Source organism: Fistularia commersonii, chromosome 2, assembly GCF_037954325.1.
Source record: "Fistularia commersonii isolate RoL2024-O1a breed Wild chromosome 2, RoL_Fcom_v1.0, whole genome shotgun sequence".
In the NCBI taxonomy this organism is placed as follows: Eukaryota; Metazoa; Chordata; class Actinopteri; order Syngnathiformes; family Fistulariidae; genus Fistularia; species Fistularia commersonii.
Window position 1 is genome coordinate 17,069,628 of NC_141285.1, and position 25,517 is coordinate 17,095,144.

General features: G+C 39.8%; 1 protein-coding gene across 1 annotated transcript in view; it reads right to left on the minus strand.

Moving 5' to 3' along the window:
- lrmda (leucine rich melanocyte differentiation associated) overlaps window positions 1-25,517 on the minus strand; it is a 212,751-nt gene that overhangs the window by 17,381 nt on the left and 169,853 nt on the right. Inside the window, exon 6 of the mRNA XM_086171168.1 lies at window positions 7,235-7,316. Within this exon, the coding sequence (XP_086027294.1) occupies window positions 7,235-7,316 (82 nt within the window). The remainder of the gene's footprint in view (window positions 1-7,234; window positions 7,317-25,517) is intronic.

Sequence of the window (25,517 nt, forward strand, 5' to 3'; positions counted from 1 at the left end):
ATTTGTTGGAGCCATTAACCAGACTAGCATTAAGGCATGTTTTCATCATGAATGATTATGGTGGGAGATCAGTTACCCTACAATTACGATTTACGATCTCCTAAAAATATAATATATTGAAAACACTATGATTATGAATTACGATCCTACATTAACCAATGAGACACACGTGTAATAAGTAATGTGTCTTATTTGGTTAACTAGCTTTACCGTGCATTGTAAAATATGGGATGTTTCGTAACCATCAGTTAATACCCCTGAATATACACAACAATTATGAAGCGTCACAGACTTATTGTGATCTGATTATGTCCCTTTTAGCATGACAACTTGTCCAACATCTGCCAGCGTATGAGTAGCTATTCATCAGAATGAAAGGTAGAGAGCCCCCCTCTCACAGACACACTCCGGCTGCTCGCTGAGCAATTTGTTTCAACGGGTAGTGACACAGAAGAAAACCCTTGGACCCAACATCCATCCTGCTGTAAAAATATCCAAAACCATCTGGCAGCTAACCTGATCCTAAATTACAATGATGGACTCCCACCTTTATAGAAATCTGCTCCAACTTCTGACTGACTGGAAATCATAAACTGCATCTCAGTTTTCCTGAACCACAATAACAAATCATGCTGGAAATGAATAATAGCTCAGCTGCCTTGGCAATACCCGCATTTCAATTCTGATTCTTGCAATGAGACTTAGGTATTTTTGGTGATTTATGTTCTGCTACTTTCCAGAGAACGACCAGAACTGTAAAATATACTTTGGTCCAGAGGACCGGCAATATGCTTTTCCAAGGGCTCGTGAGAACTCACGTCCTTGTCGATCAAACACTTTTGGAGAAGAGGGCAGCAAATTGTTTGAAAAGTTCGTGTGATTGAGCATGTCTTAACAGTATCATCATAAACAACAGAGGTTTTTCTACAATGGTCGTAGACATTAAAGATTTAGGAGGAATAATTTCTTGTTGCTGGCAAAACAACTCCATATGTTTAATTATTAGGTGGTGGGGGTAGATGGAAGGAACATATGATGGTTAGCTTTCAAGCCCAGGGTTTGAACTGCTCAGAAATTCTTCATTTATAAAATAATCAACGGGCGGTAAGAGCAGAAATAAATAAGTTTAAAAGCAACCTGACCAGTGGATATAAAAGTGGGGATACAATACGCTTATGCAAAGCAACCAAAAAATATATATGTTATCTATTTATATAGCAACCATGAGATAAACTGTCATTTTACTTTTTTAAAAGTATAACAACTTTTTTTTTTTTTTTGCTGCATAGGCCCAACAGCGGTTTAAGAACTTAGGGATTGTCAAGAGGCTCTGTCAGCCACATCAAACGGCGAGGTAAAAACAGCAGTGTCACTGACATTCCCCCTAACCCAGCACAAACAGAATTATTCACAAAGAGGAGAGGAGAGGAGCTCCATCCGATAATGAAGAGATAATGACACTTGATGGAAGGCTGCATTCTCAAAGCCATTTAGAGCTGACACGTTAGAGTTCAACAGTTATAACTGCCATGGAAGTTGAAAAGGTTGTCCTGATAGGTAGATCTAGTCTGCCTCAGAAGGGAAAAAAAACAATGATTTCCAAGGCTAGTTATAACAAGGACAATGTGCCATAAATAAATAAAGAATTTCAAATAGGCCTCATTAATTTAGCCAATACAGTATTAATCGACAGTGAAGAATTGCACGCCTGATTTTCCTTGACCTCGTGAACATCATCCATCTCCATAGGCATGCTATGATGGATTTTCATGTTACTAAGGGTTTTCACTACCAGGAGGACTGATATCACACTACTTGGATCTGATAGGAAAATAAAATATCACATCCGTGATGAAACATGGATTTATGTGACAAAATTTTCAGGGTTCTTCAGGATAATATGTGTGAACATGTATTATTGTACAAATGAAGACATAATAATTAGAGCTTGACTATGATATTGGACTGATTATTTTGCCAGACCTGATTGGTAGTTAAAATAAATTGTGGTTCTGTCAAATAATTGTGACATTGAAAGTTTAGAGGTGGGTGTTTTATATGCTCTCTTGGAAGGGGCAAATTAATCCAAAATATTGTTTTGATGTTGATACCAAGCTTAATGTTAGTGCAGAAATGCTAATGTAAACAATTTCATTAAAAATACTAATGAGAGCTGATGTTTATATTTGGTTACTTTTTCAAGTTGTGCTGTAAATAACCCTAATCCAAAGTGTCAAATGACAGCGACAATCTTTATTTTTTCAATGTAGATTTCCATGACACTTTTCAAGGGTTGGGGTGACGTCCACTGTAGCTTTCCTTACAGCTGTTCCCCTCAGAGGCCTCCATAGTGAATCATCTGCATCCATCTAATCCTCTCCTTTGCAGCCTCTCCTCTCACATCAACTACCTTCATTTCCTCCCTCACAACATCCATAAATTTGCTCTTCAGTTCTCCTCTAGGCCTCCTGCCTGGCAGTTCCAACTTCAGCATTCTTCTCCCCGCATATTCTCTGTCCCTCCTTTGTACGTGTCTGTGGCGTCCACTGTAGCAGGTATTTATAATAATCAAATAAGACCATTACCACATCTCATGGCTGCACTATTATGTATGGATACTATTATTTACACAACACTTGTGCGGTAAGCTGGGAAAATCCTCTGATGATTTTGTTTGTCTCTAAATCATGATGTCCCCCCACCCTGTTTTTTTTTTCTTCAAGATGAGTTGATGGCCATTGTATGGCAGCTTGATTCTCCTGCCACATCTGTTTCTCATTCTCTTGTTTATATCTGTAAACCAAATCAAATCTTAATACAAAACCCCCCTGTGCAAATTCTCTGCTGTAAATAATAAACATTAATTCTCATCACTGTCTTTCCTGTGGGGAACTGTTTTCTTCACGCAAACAAATAAGACAGATAGATGAATAAAAACACATTTTCTTTTGTGGTTTGGATTTGTTTCGTATTATTCTGATTTACGTGACTGCATGCAAGACAGGACAACCAGTCATAAGAGACAATTCCTTAACACCTCATCAGCCCATTAAGTGGCAAACAAAACAAAGAAATAAAACTGTGTGCTAAGGACATTTTTTGCAAAGTCAGTACTTCGTCAGGACTTTACTGTTTTAGTCCAACTTGAAGACTTTGGTGATCAGTCAACACAGATCTGAGTATATTATTCACTATATGAATATTGCAAAACACACACTTGTCATACTTTGTTCTCCTAAAATTGTTTACAAAAAGCATTACAACAAATTGGAGGGAGGGGTGAAAAAGCTTAAACTTTGCCCTTTCCATACACCGCATTTTATTATGTTTGTTGGTCAGAAGAAGTATTTGTATTCAAGCGTGATGTTTATCAGGGCCAGACCCTACCACTATAATCATTGCAAGACTGGGTGAAATGTTTTGCAAAGCATGTTCATGGGATGCATCAAAGAGGCTCTGTCTTTTCTCACCGAGATCCTGAGAGGTGCTGAATCCTCCTAGGATATGCCAAGGCAATCCAGACCACTGGGCGAACATTATGTGCAGTGATAAGCAAGGTCAGGACAGCTACACAGTGAGAGCAAAAAGAACTGGGGTAGTAATCGCGATAAGCTGCAAACAATTTAGTAGTGATCTACTAGTCTAAGGTACACATAAAAAAAAAAAAAAAAAAAAAAGGTCTTACATTTTAAAACAGTAATAAAGTGAAGTTTTGATGCATTCACATTTTTAAACCTTTGAAAGTTGCTTCGCCTTTTTTTTTGCTGCATATGCTGTGCAAACACCATTAAGTGATCAATCAAATGAACAACCTTTCCCTTCATAATGACAACAGCTAAGTTTCAACACTAGCAGTTTAGTCATCCATTAGTCATGTATCCCATCCAGATGTCTGGTAGTTGGGGTGGGGTGGGGGAAGCAGATAGCAGCAGGTGTAGATCTCTCTGAGCCCAGCTGAGCTCTAAAAGGCAGTGCTTAGCACCCACAGCTCTGTCATCTGGCCTCTCCCCTGTCTCCACCAGTCTCTCGACAGCCCATTCCTCATCATTTACCCCTTTTTGGCAAAGCCTAGAGCCCCTCTAATGGGCTGCTCTGAATGCTTCCAGATGTTTGTTTATTTGTTGTGCAGCAACTGTAAAGCAGTTTACTCTTAGTTTGGATCTGTTCCCGTTGCTCTTTTTTGGGGGGTGGAAGGGGTAGGGATTTAGCAGGAGTTGCGGTGCAGATCACCCCGACATGTAATGAAAGAGAACCGCCAAACAAATGTGATGTGCCCCATGGGTGTCGTCAGGATATAGCTTTTTTTCTGTTCTGCTTTGAAGGCTGTTTTGCTCCTGGGAATTTAATAACAGTTGTGCACCATTTAAGATACATACATACAAAGTAGCTGGAAGCTGGCCCAGAACAACAAGATTAAAGGGGCCTGTGGCTTATATTGTACAGCACAGCTCTAGTATTTTTCCTTGTGACTTTTCTCCGCTTGTATGAAGATATTCCTTTTATTCAGTGTTGTCACTTCTGAGAAATGGCCTGCTCAAATTTAATCTGATATCTGTGAAAAAAGAGCAGTTACAAGTTTCTTGGCATGTTTATTTAAATATACAGAGGAAATGATAGGCGTTTCATTAAACTCTCCTCGGTTCACGTGAATGTATCAATCACGTGGGAAGATTCTTTGACATACCTGTGCTGTTATAATTAGATCTATCAAATAAACACGCCATTTTTGCAATGTGTCATCCACAATAAATGACAAGCTTTCTGCTAATGAGGAGACTTGCATATTGTTGTTGTTTTTTATGGAACATAATGAAATAATAAATCACCAACATAAGTTATAGGAACCTCTGTCATTGCATGTTGCTTACAGAAGGCAAAAAATTCAAATTTATGAAGACACTCTAGGCTTGGACTCCATTTTGGACTGATTTAGACCTCAGTTGACAATTTGACCAGTGCCGAGACTTAGAGCCAAGGTGACATTCGTCCAGGATCCTCAGGCCCCACTGCCAGACTACATAGTCCACTTTATTCTGTGTCTCGCCTTCAATAAGACACACTGGGGCCCCCACCATCCTCCCTCACATTGTCTTTTGTCTAGTTCCATCTATATTAAAAGTACTTGTTCTCCGACTTATTGGTACCCCTTCTGTCTCTTTGTCTCTCCTTTATCTTTTTCCTCTTGCTCTGTGTCAAACCCAGTCTGTGAAACAAATTTTTTTTAGTTTACAACGTCACATCTTCATTTTCTTCCCTCATTTACTTCCCCTTTCCACCTTGGTTTGCGCTCTCTCTCTCTCTCCCCCAGGTTGACTCTACCACCAACTCCGACTGGAGCACATACTGGAGCTGTGTCCTTGGTTGCCACCCCTATCTGTCTCGCCAGACCTGCCAGTGATGCCCTCCGGGAGCACCTAGCCTCTGTAATTACCTCTGGCACCCAGACTCTGGGGCTTCCACACAGGTGACACAGTCAAAGGGGGAGGGGGGGGGGGGGGTGCGCAATTGGCTGAAAGGACAAAAAGGAGGTTCCATTGTAGGGCACACAGGGGCTGCTGCTGGTCAACCACTTATTACGCAAGTCCTAATTAAACTATTTGGCTTTCTTAATCCAAGCTGACATAATTTACCCTTCTATGCTACTATCATATGTATAATCTGCAATACATAGGGTGTTCATAATATCCAAAACATGCATTTCTTCCATTGAAAAGGCATAGGTTTGGATCTTTTCCAGAAATTATATGACTTTAGTGTATTGAGTTAGAGCAAAATATAGCCTGGGATGGAAAAGAATAAAAACTGTAGGCCTATACAGTATCCCCAAAGAACCTTGCTTTTTCATCAAACAACAACAAACGAGTGAAGTGAATCGTTTAATTTACCATGGGTATTGAAATTGCACTAAACAATTTAGAACTATAGAGCCTATTGTTTCAATTCCATTGTTCACATCCGAATTTGCAGAGCAACTTCTCAGTTGTTATGAATTACAGTCAGATCAATTGTGTTTGTTGCAGCAGTTCTATTCTCCTTTGCAACGACACAGTGTTATGATGATCTCCCACACAGGTGGAAACCTCAATAGTTTAAGAAGTGTAAATTAAACAAAACAAAACAAAACAAAACAACATAACAATGAGTAGGGGTAGAGGCTAGAGGCAGGGACATGAAGAGGAGTTGAAGGGCGAAGAAGAGGGCTACGTTATCTAAGACTGCAGAGCTGTATTGTAAAAATAACAAATGGAGACTGTCACAGCTGCTCAGATCTCAGATGAAGGGAAAAATATTTCATATGTCAGATCCCTTCACCTCTAAACGCACAGTTCTTTGCCGGGTCTGATTTTGACAAAGCGCAGAACTCTCTCTGTCCTTACACTTGATAAGAGCTGCTACTGGTCAGGCTGCAAAAACAAGGATCTTTCCTTGGCTCCATGTGGGCTCGGGGTTTGTATTGTGTAGGAAGATGGTCGACACCGACCTGTTGCTCAACTGACAATCAGCTCACCTAAAGTGGTTGGTTAGCATTTATTTGACAAAAATGGAGAATAATGTCCAAGTGACATGGGAGATTATTTACTTAGCTGAGTCAATTTTTCAAGATCTCCATTTACACAACCTTACACTTCAAACTTATGTGTATTTACATACATTTAAATGGACAGCAAAACATGCCCTTCTAAAGTGCTATTATGTTGGTTGAGAAATATGTTTACAACAATCAATTCTAATCGAGCGCTCTATAGTTTTCTTAAAGCAAAGTCAATTACTATTTATTTATAAAATAATATATATATTTGATAACCATGATGCATTTTTCCTACAATGGATGTAATGTTGAATGTTCTACACAATTGGATCAAGTAGGTCACTGCCAGCCTACTCAATGTCTTGTATTAACAAATAAAGAACGCCTCATCTTGTGTACACAGTGCTCCCACACGCACAGTGAGATCACAGTTAAACTAGATTACTCAGATTTATTCCCACTACCAACACATTACACAGATAAGGTGAGATCAATAATAATAGATAACATACTGTCAATTCACTCTCAAGTTCAATGAATTCCCACTCCCTGCAGCTGCTAGGGTTATGACTTTTGATTTACATAATCCATAGGCATGGGTTTCAACTGAAAGCATACTATGGAACATCCTGCTAATCTGGGTACTCAAGTATCTCTTTTTACCTTTCCAAAAAAAAAGTGCAGAGTTCTTTGTTTTTCTCTCACCTTTGTGGTTTCTTGCGTCTCTTGATCCACGAGGGAGAGGAGTGTAGCTCAGTGGACCCTCAGATACACCTTCAGTAGATGGCTAGAAAGAAAACAAACTGATTTGATGAATATAAAAAAAAACAAATAAATAGTTACATTGAAGTTGAAGTATTAACCATCATGTTCTATTCAGAATATTATAACTTGATCCTATTTAATTGATCCAGTTAAAGTATTTCTATTTTAGAAGTCTTAAGGTATGAACCAAATGTCTAGATTTATTGTTTTTGTTGATAAGTAGTCTTAACCTTGGCTCAGCCCTCCCTGCAATGAGTGACTTAATGGTAGACACCACTCACTCTCAATAGTCAAATGTTGGCTTGAAAAAAGGCTTGCAAATGTGATGAATTCACATTTGTTTTAGATTATGTTACTTCCATTTTAAATCGAGTTTAACCTATTGATATATTTCATTCAAAGTTAAAAGCCGAGGTCAATATGGGTATGAATTCCTTGCGACACAGCACTATAAACAGTAAGCAAAGCCAGATGTTCAGGGAAGTGTGACAAATGCTACTTAGCAAGAAACGAATAAATAAATAGAAGACTAAATTTCAGAGTATATTCCCGAACGGGTCAAGAGATTTTTGTGTTGTTTTTTTATTGCACTTTCAAGGTCCAAAACATCCTCTTCTTTCGACTCGCTTTTTTAACTAGCGGAGCAGGCACTTTATCATGACACAGCGATATCTGATGCCTTTGCAGAAATACTTTCCTTTCCTGCAGGAAGGAATTCACTGGGCCTTTAATCATAGCAAGAGACTCAACTGACAAATACATATTAGAAATGGTTTGGTGCTGCATTTTTCCCCACTTTTATTGTTGTTCCTGTATGCATAACCTTGAGAAATGGAATGGCCTGCACTGTTAAATGGAACCATATTCATCATGGGCAAAGAGAGGACCGTGAGTTGAAAAAGATCACATAATGTGCTTGCAGATAGGATCTCTGAAAGGCATTAGGGTCTGGCCAGCATATGTCTCATATTACACTGCAGAGAAAAACAGCAAAACAAGTCTATTTTGAGACCTTACTACGTACATGCTGGAAAGAAATAGCTTGCAACAGAAATATTGTTTTGACAGCAGACCTGCTGCTCTCAGCCTCTGGAGTGGCTGAAACACGTTAAGAATTATTGCAGATAACTCCCCTCTTGGACTGTATGGAAAGTGTAATACAAGAACAAAAACATTACAGAAGGCAGTCTTCAGTTTAAACTGTCTATAGCCATTTAAATAAACAATCAGCTATCTATACAATTTTCAAACAGATTTCAACTCAAGCACATGTATAATGGACCGAGATGACGAATACTATTTGATGCACTCTGTGCTCCCTGAGCCGCCATACATCTGCACCCCTGCTCACTCCTTTTCTGGTTTTCCTTGAACGATCACAGGCCTGGCCTTTTTTTGGCCCGCTTCGCTTGACAACACCCCTCCAAACCATGTGACTTACTCTTAATTCCAAGTTGTCACATTATTTACCACACCACCAATGGAGTGAACGACTACAGGAAGGTAAGGAGCACGGTTGTAATCTAGAGCCACCTCTGCACCCTGGTTTTGTACCTTTGGTAACTTAAGTCACCTTGCTTCCAGTATTGCCACCCACCCATTCGCTGTGCTTTGGATGACACCACAACTGTTGATCAAACAAAAAAACAATCCAACAGCACAAGTTGTAACAAGTTTCCAGTCATAGCCGACACAATGAATTTCGCCCACCCACAGAATCTCAATCGGCTTACCATCACCGGATACCCTCCTACATCTGCACTCTCTCACTTCTATCAGTAAACCTGTCCAGAGATTGAAATGTTGTGATGCTTACAATTAAAAAACAAACACAAAAAAGATCTGTTGCGCAACATTGTTTACATTTGTTATATCTAACACATCTATGTGATGCTCTATCCAAAAATATTGTCTTTGCTTGAAAATTCCAAGTATGACTGAAAGTCCTAGACAAAAGTCCTATCAAAAAAAATGCAAAATGCTTCAATAGAAATACCAAACCCTAAGATATGAACTTAATTCAAATGAAACATAAACATTATGTTAATAGAGTTATCCCAAAACTTATTTCCTGCGCTAAAATAATCAGATCTCCCACATTTCTTCTTTTCGCTTTCTCTCTCTCACTCGCTCACTCACTCTCTCTCTCTCTTTCTTTCTTTCTCTCCCCTTTCTCTCTTTCTCTCTGTCCTCGTCTCTGGTCGTACCTACACTGAACAGAGGGAGGTGCTGATGTGTTGTCGATATAAGATGCTTCTAGCACCGTTTCCTCTCGCTCTCTCCCACTCTCCGTCTCTCTCTCTCTCCCTCCGGTCTCTCCGCTGTCCAGATTAGTCTCCTCATCAAGCTGAGCATTGTTTTAATTTGCTAGGCCTGGGGCATATGCTGAGTGTTCACATCATTATTGTCTCTGTGCAATGTGAGCTATCACCACAGCTTATGATAATGTGGCACAAATTTACAGGCTAGGGAGCACCACAGATTCTCTGATAATAAAGGGTGGACAGAGGGGGAGTGGAAAGGGGGAGTGAGGGAGGAAGAACGGCCGTGTGCTTGTGTGGAAGAGAGAAAAATAAGAAACGGCCAAGAGAGGAAGCTCTGTTGGATGTCATTATGAAAGATGATACCTATATTGGATAATACACCAAACCATCACTGTCTGTCTCTCCTTTTCTGTGTTTTTATGTGAATAAATGCTGATAAACCCAGAGGTAATTGTGATTATTAGTACCAACATATCATCATGGGAGATGTGCAGCGAAAGAGAGAGACAAGGATGGATGGAAAGACAGACGAAAAGCAAAACACAAGGTGAGGAACACACGATTACTTCAAAGCTGAGGTTTTTGAAAAAAAGCTACCAAGAAGTGATTCCGAAGATTGATGAATATCTAAGAAATTATACTTTTGTAAATGCAACCAAGTTTCCAAAGTTTTAAAGCACGGGCATTGATCAAAAAATACTGTTTTTTTTAAGAAAAATAGATAAAATAGGTTACATGATATCAACTGGCATAATCCAAATGGAGTTTATTTTTTCCTGCCACCGTGAACAAGAATAAAGTTTAGGTCACCCATCTGCACTTAGATCCTTCGGCAGCGAATGACTCTGAGGCCTCTTTTCCACAGGCTCATCCTGACAAAGCGAGTTCCTGGTTGCCTCACCTCACCTCACCTCACCTCTCTCCTTAAGACTGACCAGCAATACAATCTAATTACAGCTGTGCTACAGAGGGAGACCAGTGTAAACACCAGCCCTTTTTATCTCCTTATACATCTGGACAAGTAGACAAAGTGCTAAAAGGAAATAAATGTGGCCTGACAGCCACATCAAAGAGTTCAGCCAGAGGCTTACTGCTACTTAGGGCACAGGAATGTTGTTGCTAAGCATCAGCCCGAAACCTATCAGGGTGCAAAAAGGGCTCTGTCCTGCCTTAGAGAGCGAAAAGGGGAAAAAGAGAGAAATGTGTGTGTGTGTGTGGGGGGGGCTAGGATAAGGGGGCTGACATTGAGGGGAGGCTAGGGACTCAAGGAGATTTTTGTAGCTTAAAGCAATTGTTGGAAGAAACAAGCCTTCTGTTTTGTTTTCTCTTGACACCATTTCTGCTTTTTGTACTTGCAAAAGACATGTATAAAAATGTCTTTTGATATGTTTTCTCTTTGGGTCTATATCAAAATATTTCTTTTGTGTCTGCGCATGGAACTCTTTTTCACGTCTTGTTTCTGTAAACTGGTGCTGCTTTCTGATCATGTTAGAGATCAGAGGGGACACAACTTGTGAACTTATTTGAGTCAACATTTTAATGCTGGCGTGACACGTTTATTTCTCAGCTTGATAGAATATATTATGATTCATGTTTTTGCGCTTCTGAAGTTCGGGGGTTACAAAACAATGTAACACTTCGAAATAACACCAGAACTAAGCAGTGAAAAAACTAATAACCGTCTGACAGCGGCTCACAGCACATAATGGCAAAGATGAAAAGAAAGAAATGCTTTAATTTACTATCAAAGACCAGATTCACCTTCATGTAAATGCATACACAGAGGACTTTTGTGCAGAATTCAGCGTGTTCATACAAAAGCACAACTATACTGTGCTAATCTGCAAAAAGTTACCACAAAGATCCGGAAGGCGTTTGATATCCTTTTACTTTTTTTGTATGCACCGACAAACCAAAAGAGTATGGTAAAAACTACTCTAGGTATTCTAGTGTGAAAAGAATATCGCTCATTTTTGACCTTGAGAACAGCGGCTTTTTTGTGAAAAGCAAAAAAAAAGACATTATGTGCTTGAGAAGTATTCATTCTGTTTTCTTAGGTAATGGCACAGGGAAGAGCATTTGATGTAATGGTGCCTGCACTTGTGGGCACAGCTCAGCTCAGCTCAGCAGGAAGACTGCTGAGCGTGTGTTTAATGATTTACCAGTTCTACTCCGATGAACTTGCGCTGTGTAAATGTATCATATGATCACTGATCACAAGAGCAACAGTTTTGATATTTTGCTCGGGGCATCGTGAGGCGCAGGGGGCCAACCAGCAACAGTGAACACTTCGGTTTTGTGTACAACCAAGCATCAGACAGGCAAAGGTTGAGTGCTGCTGGACGTTAATCATCCGTAGTGATGACTTGAACATGGTAATAGGGGAGTGTTTGTTTTAGGTTGAAATTTAAAAATTCATTTGACCTTTCCTTTGAGTGTCTTGTAGACTAAGTGCAGGTGATTTAAAAAGGAAAAGTAAGCGTATGTTATAGGTACACAGCAGAGTTAGCCTTGGGCTATTTCCTATTTTGTTCCCATTTGACCTTTCTGTTATTGGTGCAGCATAATTTGCATAAACTAAAGTCTCAAAATTCTGTATATACTTACTGTAAAAAATATTAAACATTTTAGGGAAATTACACACAATATATGATTACTTAACATGATTTTTCTTTTATTTCCAAATGAGGAGAGATTATGTAAATGTTCTGATCATATCCATTGCTCTTTTGCTGGGGGTTTTGCCTCATTTAACTTGTGTAAAAATAAATATTTTCATGTGTTCTTGTTGAACCCAAACACACAAGCGCAAACACAAAACCGCAGCAACTTAGAAATGTGACATATCATGAGGCATTCTGTTCTGATTAGGGGATGTAGCTCACGTCAGGCCTGTTTTCTAGAGTGTAGGATGTTTAATAATTGAAGACTCTGAGAGCGGGCCTGTCACACTAGCTTGTCTAGAATGTTTCCTATGCAATTAGACGCAGTGAGACATTTGAAGAGGACCCACAAAAAGAGCCACAAAAAGTGACATGTGAACTTAAAGGAAATTAGCTCTTCACACGAGTGAAATGTGAAGGTTACTTAGCGATGCTTAACTCAGACTGTGGCTGTGTGAAGTGTGTGTTTGACTCAGTCCCGCTACGAAGACGGCGATTTTCTTTACTTTGAGCCGTCTTCAGTCAGTAAGATCACAGAAGGAATGAAAACTAATTTTGACTCAAGGCATACAGAAAGGAAAAAAAAGAGAGAAAAAGAAAAACCTGAGATGTGTCGAAATAATGAGATCTCTTGATGTTTTTCTGGGGAGATATGGGATGATGCAGACAGATGCACTACTCACATCTTCACCCATAGACACAAATGCACATACATAGACACACACACACACAGGCATGCACACAACCACAGACAGGCACACATTCGATCAAATCTTCAGAACACACAAATTTGCATGTGTGCATGCATGTTGAAAACACACACACACATACTGGACACATGCATACATGATTATGTTCAGCTGATATACATTGATGATATAGCTGATAATGCTAATGTTAGACAGGTCACACTTCATTTTACAAAACAGCGGGGAGAAAAAAAAAAACTGAATATAATAATCTAATAAATAATAATAATAATAATACATGTAGTATTTTTTTTTTAGTTAGAGTCCTCTGTATTTCAGTTAGGAACTGTAGCTACAGCTGATTTATGCCCTTTCCATCCATCTCCGATCACGTCCAATCCCTTACAATCTTTCCCAAGAAATTTACCCCCATCCACATCTCCGACTTCCGTGCTGCAATGATAACGCTGTCATCTTCTGCCTACCATAAGTCACGGGCAAACGACCCGGATCCTCCGTTGTGAGACAGAACCCTCTGCAGGCCTGTAAGCTGTATCATTACACCGTGTCATCTTTATGGCACAGAGCAAAGCCCGGCTCTCTAATTACACCCTGCCTACTCCATTTACACAGACAGGGACAGAGCAGCAGGCAAACAATGCATTAAAAATGGAGTGCTTCTTCCTGCTCAATGGATGCCCTTGTTGTTCTAGCGGTGGCCATCGTTCTGCGGTTGTTGTCCTTTCTGTATGAAGTGTGCAGGAGAGATAGCAGACGGCCAATGCCACTGTGCCCTCCCTCCTTCCCACTCCTTGACTTCCCCACCTCCCCTCGTCAACCCTTCCCTCAAAAGGACTTATGAAGGTGAGCGGCTATGTGACAGGTCAGGAATAAAAGAGACAAACCAGGGATAAAAATTAAATAAAAAGTAGCTGTCTTAAACAGTAATTGCTCTCCTTTGCTGAGCATGCTTTCAGATATATAAAACCTGATTTACTGTTAGTGTTGCCACCACAAATCAGAAGGCCCTCTGAGAAACACTCGTGCTATGAAATTGTTTAATCTCATCAAGTTCTGCTTTCACAGCAGGCCATAAATCACATAGTCTTTGTTATCATAGACCTCCATGAGCGCCTCTGAGGAAGGCAATGGATCGTGGGTATATATAATCTTGACTGCACAAACAGCAGGGTCTGAGCAGCCTGAAATACTTTCATATTAGCTGCGGTGCAGCTGGCGGAACACAAGCGCCCTGATGGATATCTCATTTCCTGCGCTCTGCCTCTATTTCAAGCAAATTATTACTGCATAAATTTCTTGTCAACAGAAACGGCCAATTAATTAAGTTAAAAATGCACTCGTGATCACATCTACACATCAACAGGGAGAGCCGAGGCAATTTTCCACTAAGTGAATTTACTGCAGGGGTCACTGTAATGAATGATTTTAAACTTTGTCATAAACTCGTAGACAGCCCAATATCTACACAGAAGCTGCAGTGCTGACTAGCCCGTGACATATTTGCATAAAATATATTTATGTGAAAATGCTAGAGGACAAAGGCAGGGGTGAGGAAATAAAGTTTACAACTACAAACAAAATGTCCGCCAACCTCTGCCTCGCTAGTATTTCATCACAGGCACACTCAAAGGATTGGATAGAGATCATAGAATCACCTTTGCCATTTAAGATACAAAATACACACATTTAAGAGAGCTTGCAATCTAAATGAATTATTCATATGTATGAAGGGTTGGGTGTTTGTGGAGGTGGGGGTGTGGAGGTTGTTTATTCAGCTTAGGCCGTTTATCAGACACTGAGGATCCCACGGCTGGGATGAGCTCAGAGATTTATCTGTGTTTGGGCTCCAAAGCAGATAAATCAAGGGGTGTAATCATGCTCTGAGTGGCCCAGCTGTGACCCCGTAGTGAACGAATGACATGAGGATATCTAAGCCTGTTTTCCTGTTCCTGGGTTAGGCCCTACGGTTGGTTCCCTGTCTGACTCGAGCTAAAGACAGACATGGCTGCATAGAAAAAAAAAAAAAAAACCTCCGGGTACTTTATGTCCCTTTATCCTGTTTACACGACGCCACCTAACAGGATTTTTCACCCACGACTAAAAATAATCATGTTGTAACAAAGCCGAGGCAGAAGACTTCTGTATGACAGTGTTTGCACAAACAATAGCAAGGAGTATTGATCCCGAGCACACACATCGCACGGGTCCATGTAAAAGATACCGCTGTTTGGGTGCGGAGCTTCCATTGGAGAGAAGGCTCTCCACTGGACTTGCTGTGGTCTGATTTATCATGTATCCTGCTAGCAGGCTGTCCACTGATTAAGCCAATGGAACTTTGTTTCACTCTCCCCTCTCTTTAATCTGTCTCTCAGTGAGATAAATTAGCCAGTGCCGTGCCAGCTCCTGCTCTCTTTACCTCCCTCCCTCCATCTCTTCCTCTCCCCTTGTTTATCTTTTCTGTCTGTCACACATTGAGAGGAGACCAGACACATGCTCCGACGCTGTTGCAGAAGATAGGGCTGGGCTAAGTCCCCGGTCAGATTTAGCTATGAGTGTGTGTGTGTGTGTGTGTGTGTGTGTGTGTGTGTGTGTGTGTGTGTGTGAGCGAGGCAAGAGAATGAATGTTTTTCCTCTTTCTTTCTCCCCGTGACAACATTCTGTCAAACAATCCCCCTTTTTTTCTTGGCTCGGCTTATGCTCTTTGTTGTTGGCTAATAAATCAGAGAGTATTTATGATCTGCAATCCCTATTCTTAGTCGTTTAATGGCGACACATTTGTGGCTGAATTAAAGCAGGGTTTTTATTCACTCGGCTGCGAGCCAATCCGAGGCCTGGATGCCACTGCCTGTGAATGTTTCCCTTCTCGACTTGCCCAGGTGGTAAATCACACTCATTGTCAGGCAGTGCTAAGTTAGTGTGCGTCACTGGGGAGAGCAGGAAGCACTGGGCATAATTCTGTCCATCAGGTTAATTTATCGTATCGGTAGCTTTGTAATCTCTGCCCCATAAATTATAATGGGTGACAGTCAAGAATTTGGCAGTGAAACGATGTTCATGAGGATTTGGGCAAAGACTTCTCCCTCTTTACGCTCTTATGTTCACGCATAAAAGAAATTTGTGCTCTCGGGAGAATACAAGCATAATGTTTTTCTCAGATTATCTTTTAAATGGAGATCTATTAGATCGGTTCGATACACGAGAGAACCCAAGAATGACATTAAGAAAAGACAGAAGGAGTCGGTGAGGACGCGCCCTTCTTCTGAGGTTTTATTTCATGTGAAATATAAAGCCCAATGCAAGGGCACTGCTGCAGCATCTGCTTTGCACTTGGCTCCCCCTCCATGAATAAATCAGGAAAGGCATCTCAATGCTAGTACAGAATTCTGGAGGCCAACAAATCTTAAACATGAGATTAAGGCCTCAGAAGACTCATCTTTCTTAATGATGGAGGAAACCAACAGAATGCTTGATGGAAAATATAATTTTACAGTATCAGGGTGGATATGTAGTAGGATGAGCAGAAGGTAAAAGTTCACATTTAATCATACAAATATATTGCCTTTAAAACAGAGGCAGTGTACAGCAGGTGATAAAACTATAGTGGTTTCATTTTCTGAACAGTCATGAACAGGCCCTGATTAAAGTTAAGCTTTTGAAGACCTTCATTTGAAAATTCATGATTATCCCCTTATCTCAAAAAACACTGTACACTGACACATTATAAACCCCAGTGCATCAGCACCAATATCTCAAAGGTTGCACCAAACTGCTTGAGAACAAAACAAGAACTTAAATGGCATAAATCATCTATCATGATATTACCTTTATGGATGATAATGAAGACAGACAGGAATGTATTCCTTTTTGAAGAAAACTCTCTCTTTGTCGCTCTCTCTTAGAGTAAAAAAAAATGCATTTCGATGCCAACAGTTATAATGAAAGAACGTCAGCTTCCAATCCACTAAATGTAGATGGCCTTCTCTTTGGGTATTTTGCCTCTCTCAGATTTCGTTGTCTCAAGTTGTAATTCATGTTCCAACTCTTTCAGCCTCCCATCAAATATTTTGTCTGTTCCCAGATTTCTGCAACAGTTTTCCAGTTTACCACTCTTCATTACCTGGGTTGGCAGAGTTCCTTCACATTAAAAGCTCCAGATTTCAAAGTCATAAACTATAAACAGTGTACATTTTCAGAGTGCAAAATCCCATGACAATTTTTACAAGTTATTTTGTCCTATTCGCAATTTAATGAATAGCAATTTGTTTGCAATTAATAGAATCTATGCAAATCTTAGAAATATATTGGGTGAGGTAATATATTTATGTAACTGCTTCGCTAAGTAATACTGACGTTTAACAAGATTCAAGTGCTGGATTTCCTGCTTAATCTTTTATTTTATTCAAGTCGTTTATTAATAATAGATTAATAAGTTTTGTAAAATACTGTGAAACAGAGCCTTTAATATGTTGTTTATTATCCCAAAAGCCAGAGGAGTGTCTGAAGCAGGATGGAGTGGATTCTGCCTTCAATCCTTTTAAACTGGAGCTTGATATTAGAAGCAAAACTTTCCCAGTTAATATGATGGTTATTTTCTAAATAAGGATTATTTAAGAAAGTAACACAAAGGAAATGTTATGAGTGTTGGAACAAATTAGGTACTTAGGTAATCACTTATGTAGTAAATAGGTATAAAAAATTGAGTTGGATACTTTATGCTTAGCACTTTGTCAAATATCTCTGCAAGTACTAAAGTATCAAAGTTTGAAACAAAAAAGAGAAAATTGAGTATAACTATCCTCTTCATACATCTTCTCAGGTTGAAATGTGTAAAGAAAAGTGAAGTCATGAATCCTTTCTTGTACCGGGGGTACTTCCACTTAATTATGTTAAATGTAAACGGTGTCAGCTGCAATGTGTTGACAACAAAGAAAGCAGACCAAAGCAAAGCTGCCACTACCTTATAAAACATGCATATCTTCCAAAGCATGGGTCTCCTTTGTGGATTTAACCTACCAAAGGCAGTGGCTGGTTTACAAGATGCTTGCTCAGTGGATACAATTGTGCTTGGCATAACAGGGAACACAGACTGAGAGGAGACCTGACAATGAACAATATCTCCAGGTAGCCTTTTCAACAAGCTGCATTTACATATCAAGCCACTAGCCTGATATGTAAACACATTCCATCAGATGCTGCCATCGTAGCCATTGAGTTACTTCATTGCTCCTATAGCTCTCGTTCTCTCTCTCTCTCTCTCTCTCTCTCTCACACACACACACACACACACACACACAGACACACACACACACACACACACACGCACACAAAGAGAAGGGATCCTGAAAGAGACATTTCATGTCATCACACAACAGAGATAATGGTATTGTTATACATCCCTGATCACAGACACCCTCACGGCATCTTGCTCTCTTTTTCAGTCATTCTTTGTCTCAGTGCTCTTAAGAGTCTCTCTATCGCTTTCCTTCTCACAGATTTGTGAACAAACACACACACACACACACACACACACACACACACACACATACACACACACACACACACACACACACACACACACACACACACACACACACACACACACACACACACACACACACACACACACACACACACACACACTAAAATGAGTGAAAATTCCAGCACACTTCAGTGGAAGCTCCTCTTCTCTTTCAGGGTTTCATCTCAATAGCTTTTTTATCTAAGCACTTCAATTTGCAAGCTTAGCTGGAAGGCAGCTCCTCCTGATATGTTAATTGCAGGGTACTTAAGCACTAAAAGATTAACATAAAACCCTTTGGAAACAAGCTAATAGTTTATGATAATTCGTGCATGGCCTTTGTCTGTCTATCATTACATTGCCTCTAGCAGTAATTTTATCAAGCAGCTGTAAAATATCATTTAAACAAGTTCACTTTCAGATAATTAATAGGCTACTAGAAACTGTATTATTCAATTGAGCCACATTGGCACCATTAACAATATGGCAACTAAGCTATAATTAAAGTATTTTATTTTATTAACCTATTCATAATATTGTGCAAATGATGACACAGAGACAGAGATAGGCTTTCTTTCCTGCCAAAGCACTGTCAGTAGGGCAATTACAGGAGCCCAGAGGCCTGGTACATAAAATTCTGCAAAGATTCATGACTAAAACAAGCTGTTTACACTCGCAAAGAATTATTTACATGCATTTTTTTCATCAAATTCAAAATGCACCGCATACATGCTGTTTTATTTTACGATCTCCATCAATGTGCCGTTGTTAGCACAAGTCCAAAGTCCACTCCTACATGTCACGATAAATGGTGAACCACACACTACATCCGTGAATCTATTTCCATATGAATTGCCGTTGCTGTTCATTCACTCATTATGCATGGGAACAAAAAGGACAGCAAGGACAAAATTTCACAGTGGAAATTAAATTGAGTGAACAGATGTAGGCGAGAGCTATTATTTATGGTTGTTTCAGCTCCAGATTCTTACCAAGCAAATGAAATATGTTAATAAGTTTAGTTCTGAGCTCCCATCCAGGACAAACAGGAAAAACAGTTGCATGTGCCAGCCACAGGTGGGGAATGGGATACTTCCACTCTCCAAGATGGATAACACCGCTTCCATTCTTGCAATGGTAAGGCCCACTAACAGCACCAGTCATACCATCATCACTGTTCCAGGCTCATAAAGATGTGACAAATGTCACAATCTACAAGGCCTGCAACTGTTGATTAACAGTATCATACATTGATCTATGAAATATCAAGTATATAGATATAAAAAGTAAGTAAGTCAAGCCCTAGATTCAATAGATTCAACTTAGTATGTTATGTTAAGAAACCAGAAAACTCACACATGGCAAGTGTATTTGTGTGAATTTTAACAAATTTCCCCAATGGGGATCAATAATGTATTGTAATGGGATCAATATGGGACAACAAACAAATTTCCCCTATTGGTATCAATAATGTATGTATATTAACCTGAACATTTAGTAGTAAAAGTGAAGTTTTGGCTATCTCAAGAGCATATCTAAATGCCCACCATTATTAGCAAACTATTGGTATGCAGAATTATTATGCAACTAAATGAAAAACAAAGATTTTCCCATCTCAATTGTTTCTTTTCACCTGTTAAAGTGAGAATAATAAACAAACTCAAATTTCACAAATAAACATTTCTGAAAATAGAAAAAAAACAACACCCCAATATATAGCCTCCCTCCTTTTTGATAACAGTCACAAGCCCTCAATTCACGGAGTCAGTCAGTTTCTTGATCTGGTCAGAATCAACTTTTTGTACAGCTGCAACCCCAGCCTCGCTGACACTTTTCAGAGAGTTGTACTGTTTACCTTCACCGTAAATTTCCTGCTTCAGAAGGGCCCAAAAGTTCTCACTAGAGTTAAGTCAGGTGAAGAAGGGGGCCATGTCATTGGTGTCTCATCTTTGAGGCTTTTACTGGCCAGCCGCGCAGTGGAGTACTGTGATGCATGTAATGGAGCATTGTTTTGCATAAAAAACAAAGTCTTCTTGAAAGATGCTGACTTTTTCCTGTACCACTGCTTGAAGAAAGTGTCTTCTAAAAATTGGCAGCAGGTCTGAAAGTTGATTTTGAGTCAATTTTCAACCCGTAAAGGTCCAGCTAGCTCGTCTTTAATAATATCTGCCCATACCAGTACCCCACCTCCACCTTGTTGGCATCTGAGTCGAAGTGGAGCTCTGTGTTCGTTACTGATCCAACCATGGGCCCATCCATCTGGTCCGTCAAGTCACTCTCATCTCATCAGTCCATAAAACCTTTGAAAAATCTGTCTTCAGATATTTCTTGGCCCATTCTTGATGTTTCAACTTATATGTCGTGTCCTGAGGTGGTTGGATTTCAGCCTTTCTTACCTTGGCCATGTCTCTGAGAACTGAACACCTTGTACTTCTTGACACTCCAGGTAGGTTCCAGTTGTAGAATATGGCAGCACTGGATAATGAGTTCCTGGTAGCTTCATGTTTAATTCCTCTCAAATTTTTGGCGGTCAATTTGCATCTTTTCTTCTCGACACGTTTCTTGCGATCCTGTTGACTCTTTGCAACAAACCTTTGATGGTTCTGTGATCATACGCCAATATCTTAGATTTTTCAAGAATGCCACATTCCTCTGAAAGACTTTACAATTTCTGGCTTTTTAGAGTCACTTAAACCTCTTTTTTGGCTAATTTTTCCTGAGGAGAAGAATCTGCCTAATAATTATGCACGCCTTGCTATTTGGTGTTGATCTCTTTTGCCTCACTGTCCCTTGTTACACTAATACACATCACCTGATACTCTATGTATTAAATCAAAAAAGCATTCAAGTTTATACAGGTTAGAGTTGGAAATTACGGATACAATGATCATATGGTCAAAATAATCACTTGCCTAATAATTGTGCACACAGTGTAAATAAACATGCCTATAGCAAACACAACATTTACTACAAAGATGATTAAAATGAATAATTTTTAATTAAAAATCTGGCTTTCATTATATTTTCTGTCATAATTTAAGTCAAACCATAGCATGTGGTTGCTTCTGCATCACCAGTGTTCCATCTGTTCCAGTAGTTGTCTTCTTCCCCAGCTGAGTTAATTACAGCTTTTCAATAACAGTTTGGTACTTGGCTGACAATCCTTCCATGCGGACAAACAATACCAGAAACTAAATTACGAGGGTATATATTTTGGATTTTTTAAATTTTGAATGAAATATTTAAATTTAGATTTCTGAGTGGCATAATGTGAGAGAAAAAACACAACTGAATGATCGAACATACACAGTTAATGTCATTTTTAATCATCTATAGCATGTAAAGTGGGATAAAGTTACATTTTGTACTTATTATTTCAAATAATGTACTAATTATTTCAAAATGTATTTGTCTATCAGACATATTAGGTGTACAGTTTCAGGTATATTTGATAGAGACACATATTCACAAAACTGTGTGCATGAACGCAGGCTCTCGTGCGCATGCACGCACACACACACACACACACACACACACACATGCACATATATACACACACACGCACATACACACATCCTTCTCATGAATAATACAAAATCTCCTTTCACCAAACAGCTCAAATAGCGATTCATTCATCTGCATACCTGGAGCCATGCAAAATGGTTGGCCTGCCATTACCACTGAAAAAAAAAAAAAGAAATGTTCCACAAACAATTTCCTTCAAAATGAGACAGGAATGATTCTGTTCTTTTCAATGCCGGAGACAGGGCCCTGTGCATAATGATGTTAGCGTAATGGGGTGACAGATAGACTGGGAGACCATGACATTAGCATGAGAAACGCACCAGTGAGCAGCCGCTCAACTGTGGTCTCAGAGGGCCCTCAGACATACACTCTGAACATCGTTTGTCTCACAGCTCTACAAGCCTGACAAATGAAGACACACCGCGTTTTATGCCAAGCAATATAACATTCCACTTTAGCAAACACACGACTTTAATGACAGAGGGAAACCTGGCTCTGCATTATACAAATCCCACTATCTCTTGTGCTATTAGAGAAGAATAACCCGATTTGAGTTTTTTTTTTTTTTTTTTTTTGGCTGAAAACAGGACAGAGTCATTGCCTTGGGGAGAGTTGATTAAAATATTTACTATTGAAGAGGCTGGCCGAATGAAATAATGAATCGCAGTACTGTTACTTCGTATGGAGTCCGGTCAAGTGTTACGCCGATACAGTTTCAAAGCGATGGCCTCAGTCGAGATATGGGATACACTAACGTCCATAAGGTAAAAAATCATAAACAAATATATATATTTTTTTGATAATACTTTTATACTTTTGTACTTTCAGATTTTATCTTATTTTATTTTATTTTATTATTATAAATATAGCTTGCCACTATCTGTTCTTTGTATGTTATACTGCTGCCATATAATTTCCCAATCCTGGGATCAATAAGTACATCTCATCTCATCATCATGTTATCCATTCACAAGCCTAATAAACTGTAGGTAGGAGTAATGTTGCAGGACTTCACATCATTATCAGTGTGGCAAATTTACTTTTAGGAACTGTCATTAGCTCTATACATCTGTGTTACTGAGTGTGAGGGGATGGGAAAAGATCATCTTTTTATTTTTTTTAAATGGTCTTGATCATTATTTCTGTTAATTGGAATATGTTACCTTTTATTTTATTTTATATTTTTCTATAAAATTATGTAGGGACAAGAAACTTACAATAAAGCCTACAAGGGTAGAGCTCTGCTGTCCAGAGCATGGCAATGTTGAAGGGTGAATACTTTCTTTAAACATTTATCTTCTGTGTATGTGAATGTGTGTGTGTGTATGTGTGTGTGTGTGGTATGGCCTGGCGACAGGAGCTTCACTGAGTCTTTATCTGTGGCATGACAAGACAACCTGTAATATACGAGCATCTGGAGCTCCTCTTCAAACACAGCCTTATCTTATGCCAAACATTTCCTGCGGCCGGAGCAGAGCAAGATGGCCCACCGCACCATCCTACCCAACCTGTGAGTTGAGTGCTGGGTGTGTGAGTCGAACAGTCCATGAAAGTGCCATGAAGTGCATGCATGTGTTTACAGGGAGAGTTCCATGAGCGCAGGCTCTCCAGCTGGGAACAAAAATATTGGATTTCTTTGACAGAAATCATCTGGTCTGAGTTTTTTTTCTCCTCCATCCTACTAATCAGGGTAGAGGTTAATGGTGTTGCACTCAACACAAATGGACACCATCCCTCTTCACCCACTGACTTAAACACAACTGTTGAGACTGGACCTCAACAGAGATCACTCACTTTGCTGTTTCAGGGAATTTATTTAACATCAATCTTGAGATACACAGTCACAGCCATTACAGATCATTCAACTGGAATAAGCTTGTGCATGCTATCACTTCCAAAGTGACTGATAAAAGCTTTCACAGGTTGCTAGAAAATCTTTGAAACAAGTCCCCTGGGTTGTTATACAACTGGCAAATTACACTTTTTATTCTTAAAAAAACAAAACCACATTACAAACGTTAAATATTGTACGGTGTGTGTCATGGCTCTAAGCACTTTCTCTCTCACACTTGTGTGGGTGAGGACAGCAGCTCAGTTACAAAGTTACATTCACTGCTCGCTATTGTGTGATCTGATGGACTGCCTTCAGCCAGCCCTTGGGGGGGTGTAGAGATGCTCCTCTCTGGGGTCTGTACATACGGCCTGTTCCTCACTTCAAAGAGAGGGCAAAAGGGCAGCATACCCCCCCGCCCCCAACACAGATTCATTCAGCTCACAGCTGATTCCTCTATGTGTGTATGAATGTTTATGTGTGTCTCACTCTGACTCTCTCTAGGCCCCTCTAGCTTTCATTTCAGTCGAGTTTCCAACCACTTCTTTTATTTTCTTTTGTGGAAGATGGATAACGCAAGGCATGGAGGTGCAAACCACAACTTGTGAGTGGGGGCGTGCATTTGTGTGCCTTCATGTGATGTAGGGTAATAATGTATATTTTTTTTAAAACATGCTGTCACGAAACCAGCTAAATGCAAAGCAAACAGATATAAGCAAAGGTGCCTTTAGTGAAATATGTGGAACGAGGAGTTTTACTCTGCTTCTGCATGGACCTTTCAGAAAATGGAAAAGAGAAAGAAAAGGTTGTTCAACCAAAAACACATAAAAGAATCACAGGGAGGAAGAATGAACGTCAGCAGAGAGGAAGCACATTTCAAAAGGAGAATGAATATTGAAGGGAGGAGCTGGGCTCTGTGGCTGTGGCACAGGGAGGTCTGGCCCTTACAAATCCTTTTTTTTTTGATCTCTTTATCCAGATGAAAGAATAGCGGCAGGCAGGATTATGGAGGACAATTGCGCTTTCTCCCAAACCACAACTTGATCGGCTTTCGAGAGAGCCTTAATAATTTTCAATTAAGCACATTTTCTGACATCCTGTAATAGCTACAGTTCTGGTCTTGAACTCTTCAGCCATGCCAGCAATACCCCCTCCAAAAAACAGCCCCCTTTTGCTAAGCCTCTTCTGTAGACAGCATGCCTGTAGTGTCTCCTGACAGTCTGAATGGGCCTGGGCTTCAACTTGTTGTTAAGGTGCCAAATAGCCCATTTTCCAGATGCGTGACAAGGATATCATTTGGCACTTTGATTGAATGCGCGTTTGTGGCAGTGAAGCACTGAATTAGTGTTGTTTGTTTGTGGAAGCCCATGGGATTTCCCTCAGTGTCAATGTTATTTTTCTAATGTGGGGAGTTCTTTTCAGTATGGCAAACAAAACCTGATCCAACTGGTCAAAGACACACTGGCCATTGCTGAATACAACTCTACTTCTCATCAACCCAGTGGACCTGAAAGTCCACCTCAGACATGCTGACACATTCCTAAAATATGTCATTATAACATTAGATGGGTTTCTTCCCATCTATAAGATTATTTCATCCCAAAATAGCCCAGTTGCCCTCTGTTCATTCACCGGGTACTTAACTCCAGTCAAAGTTTGGAGCTGGATGTCTCATAGGGGACTTGAGGTCTCAAAGACTTGACTGAGACAGA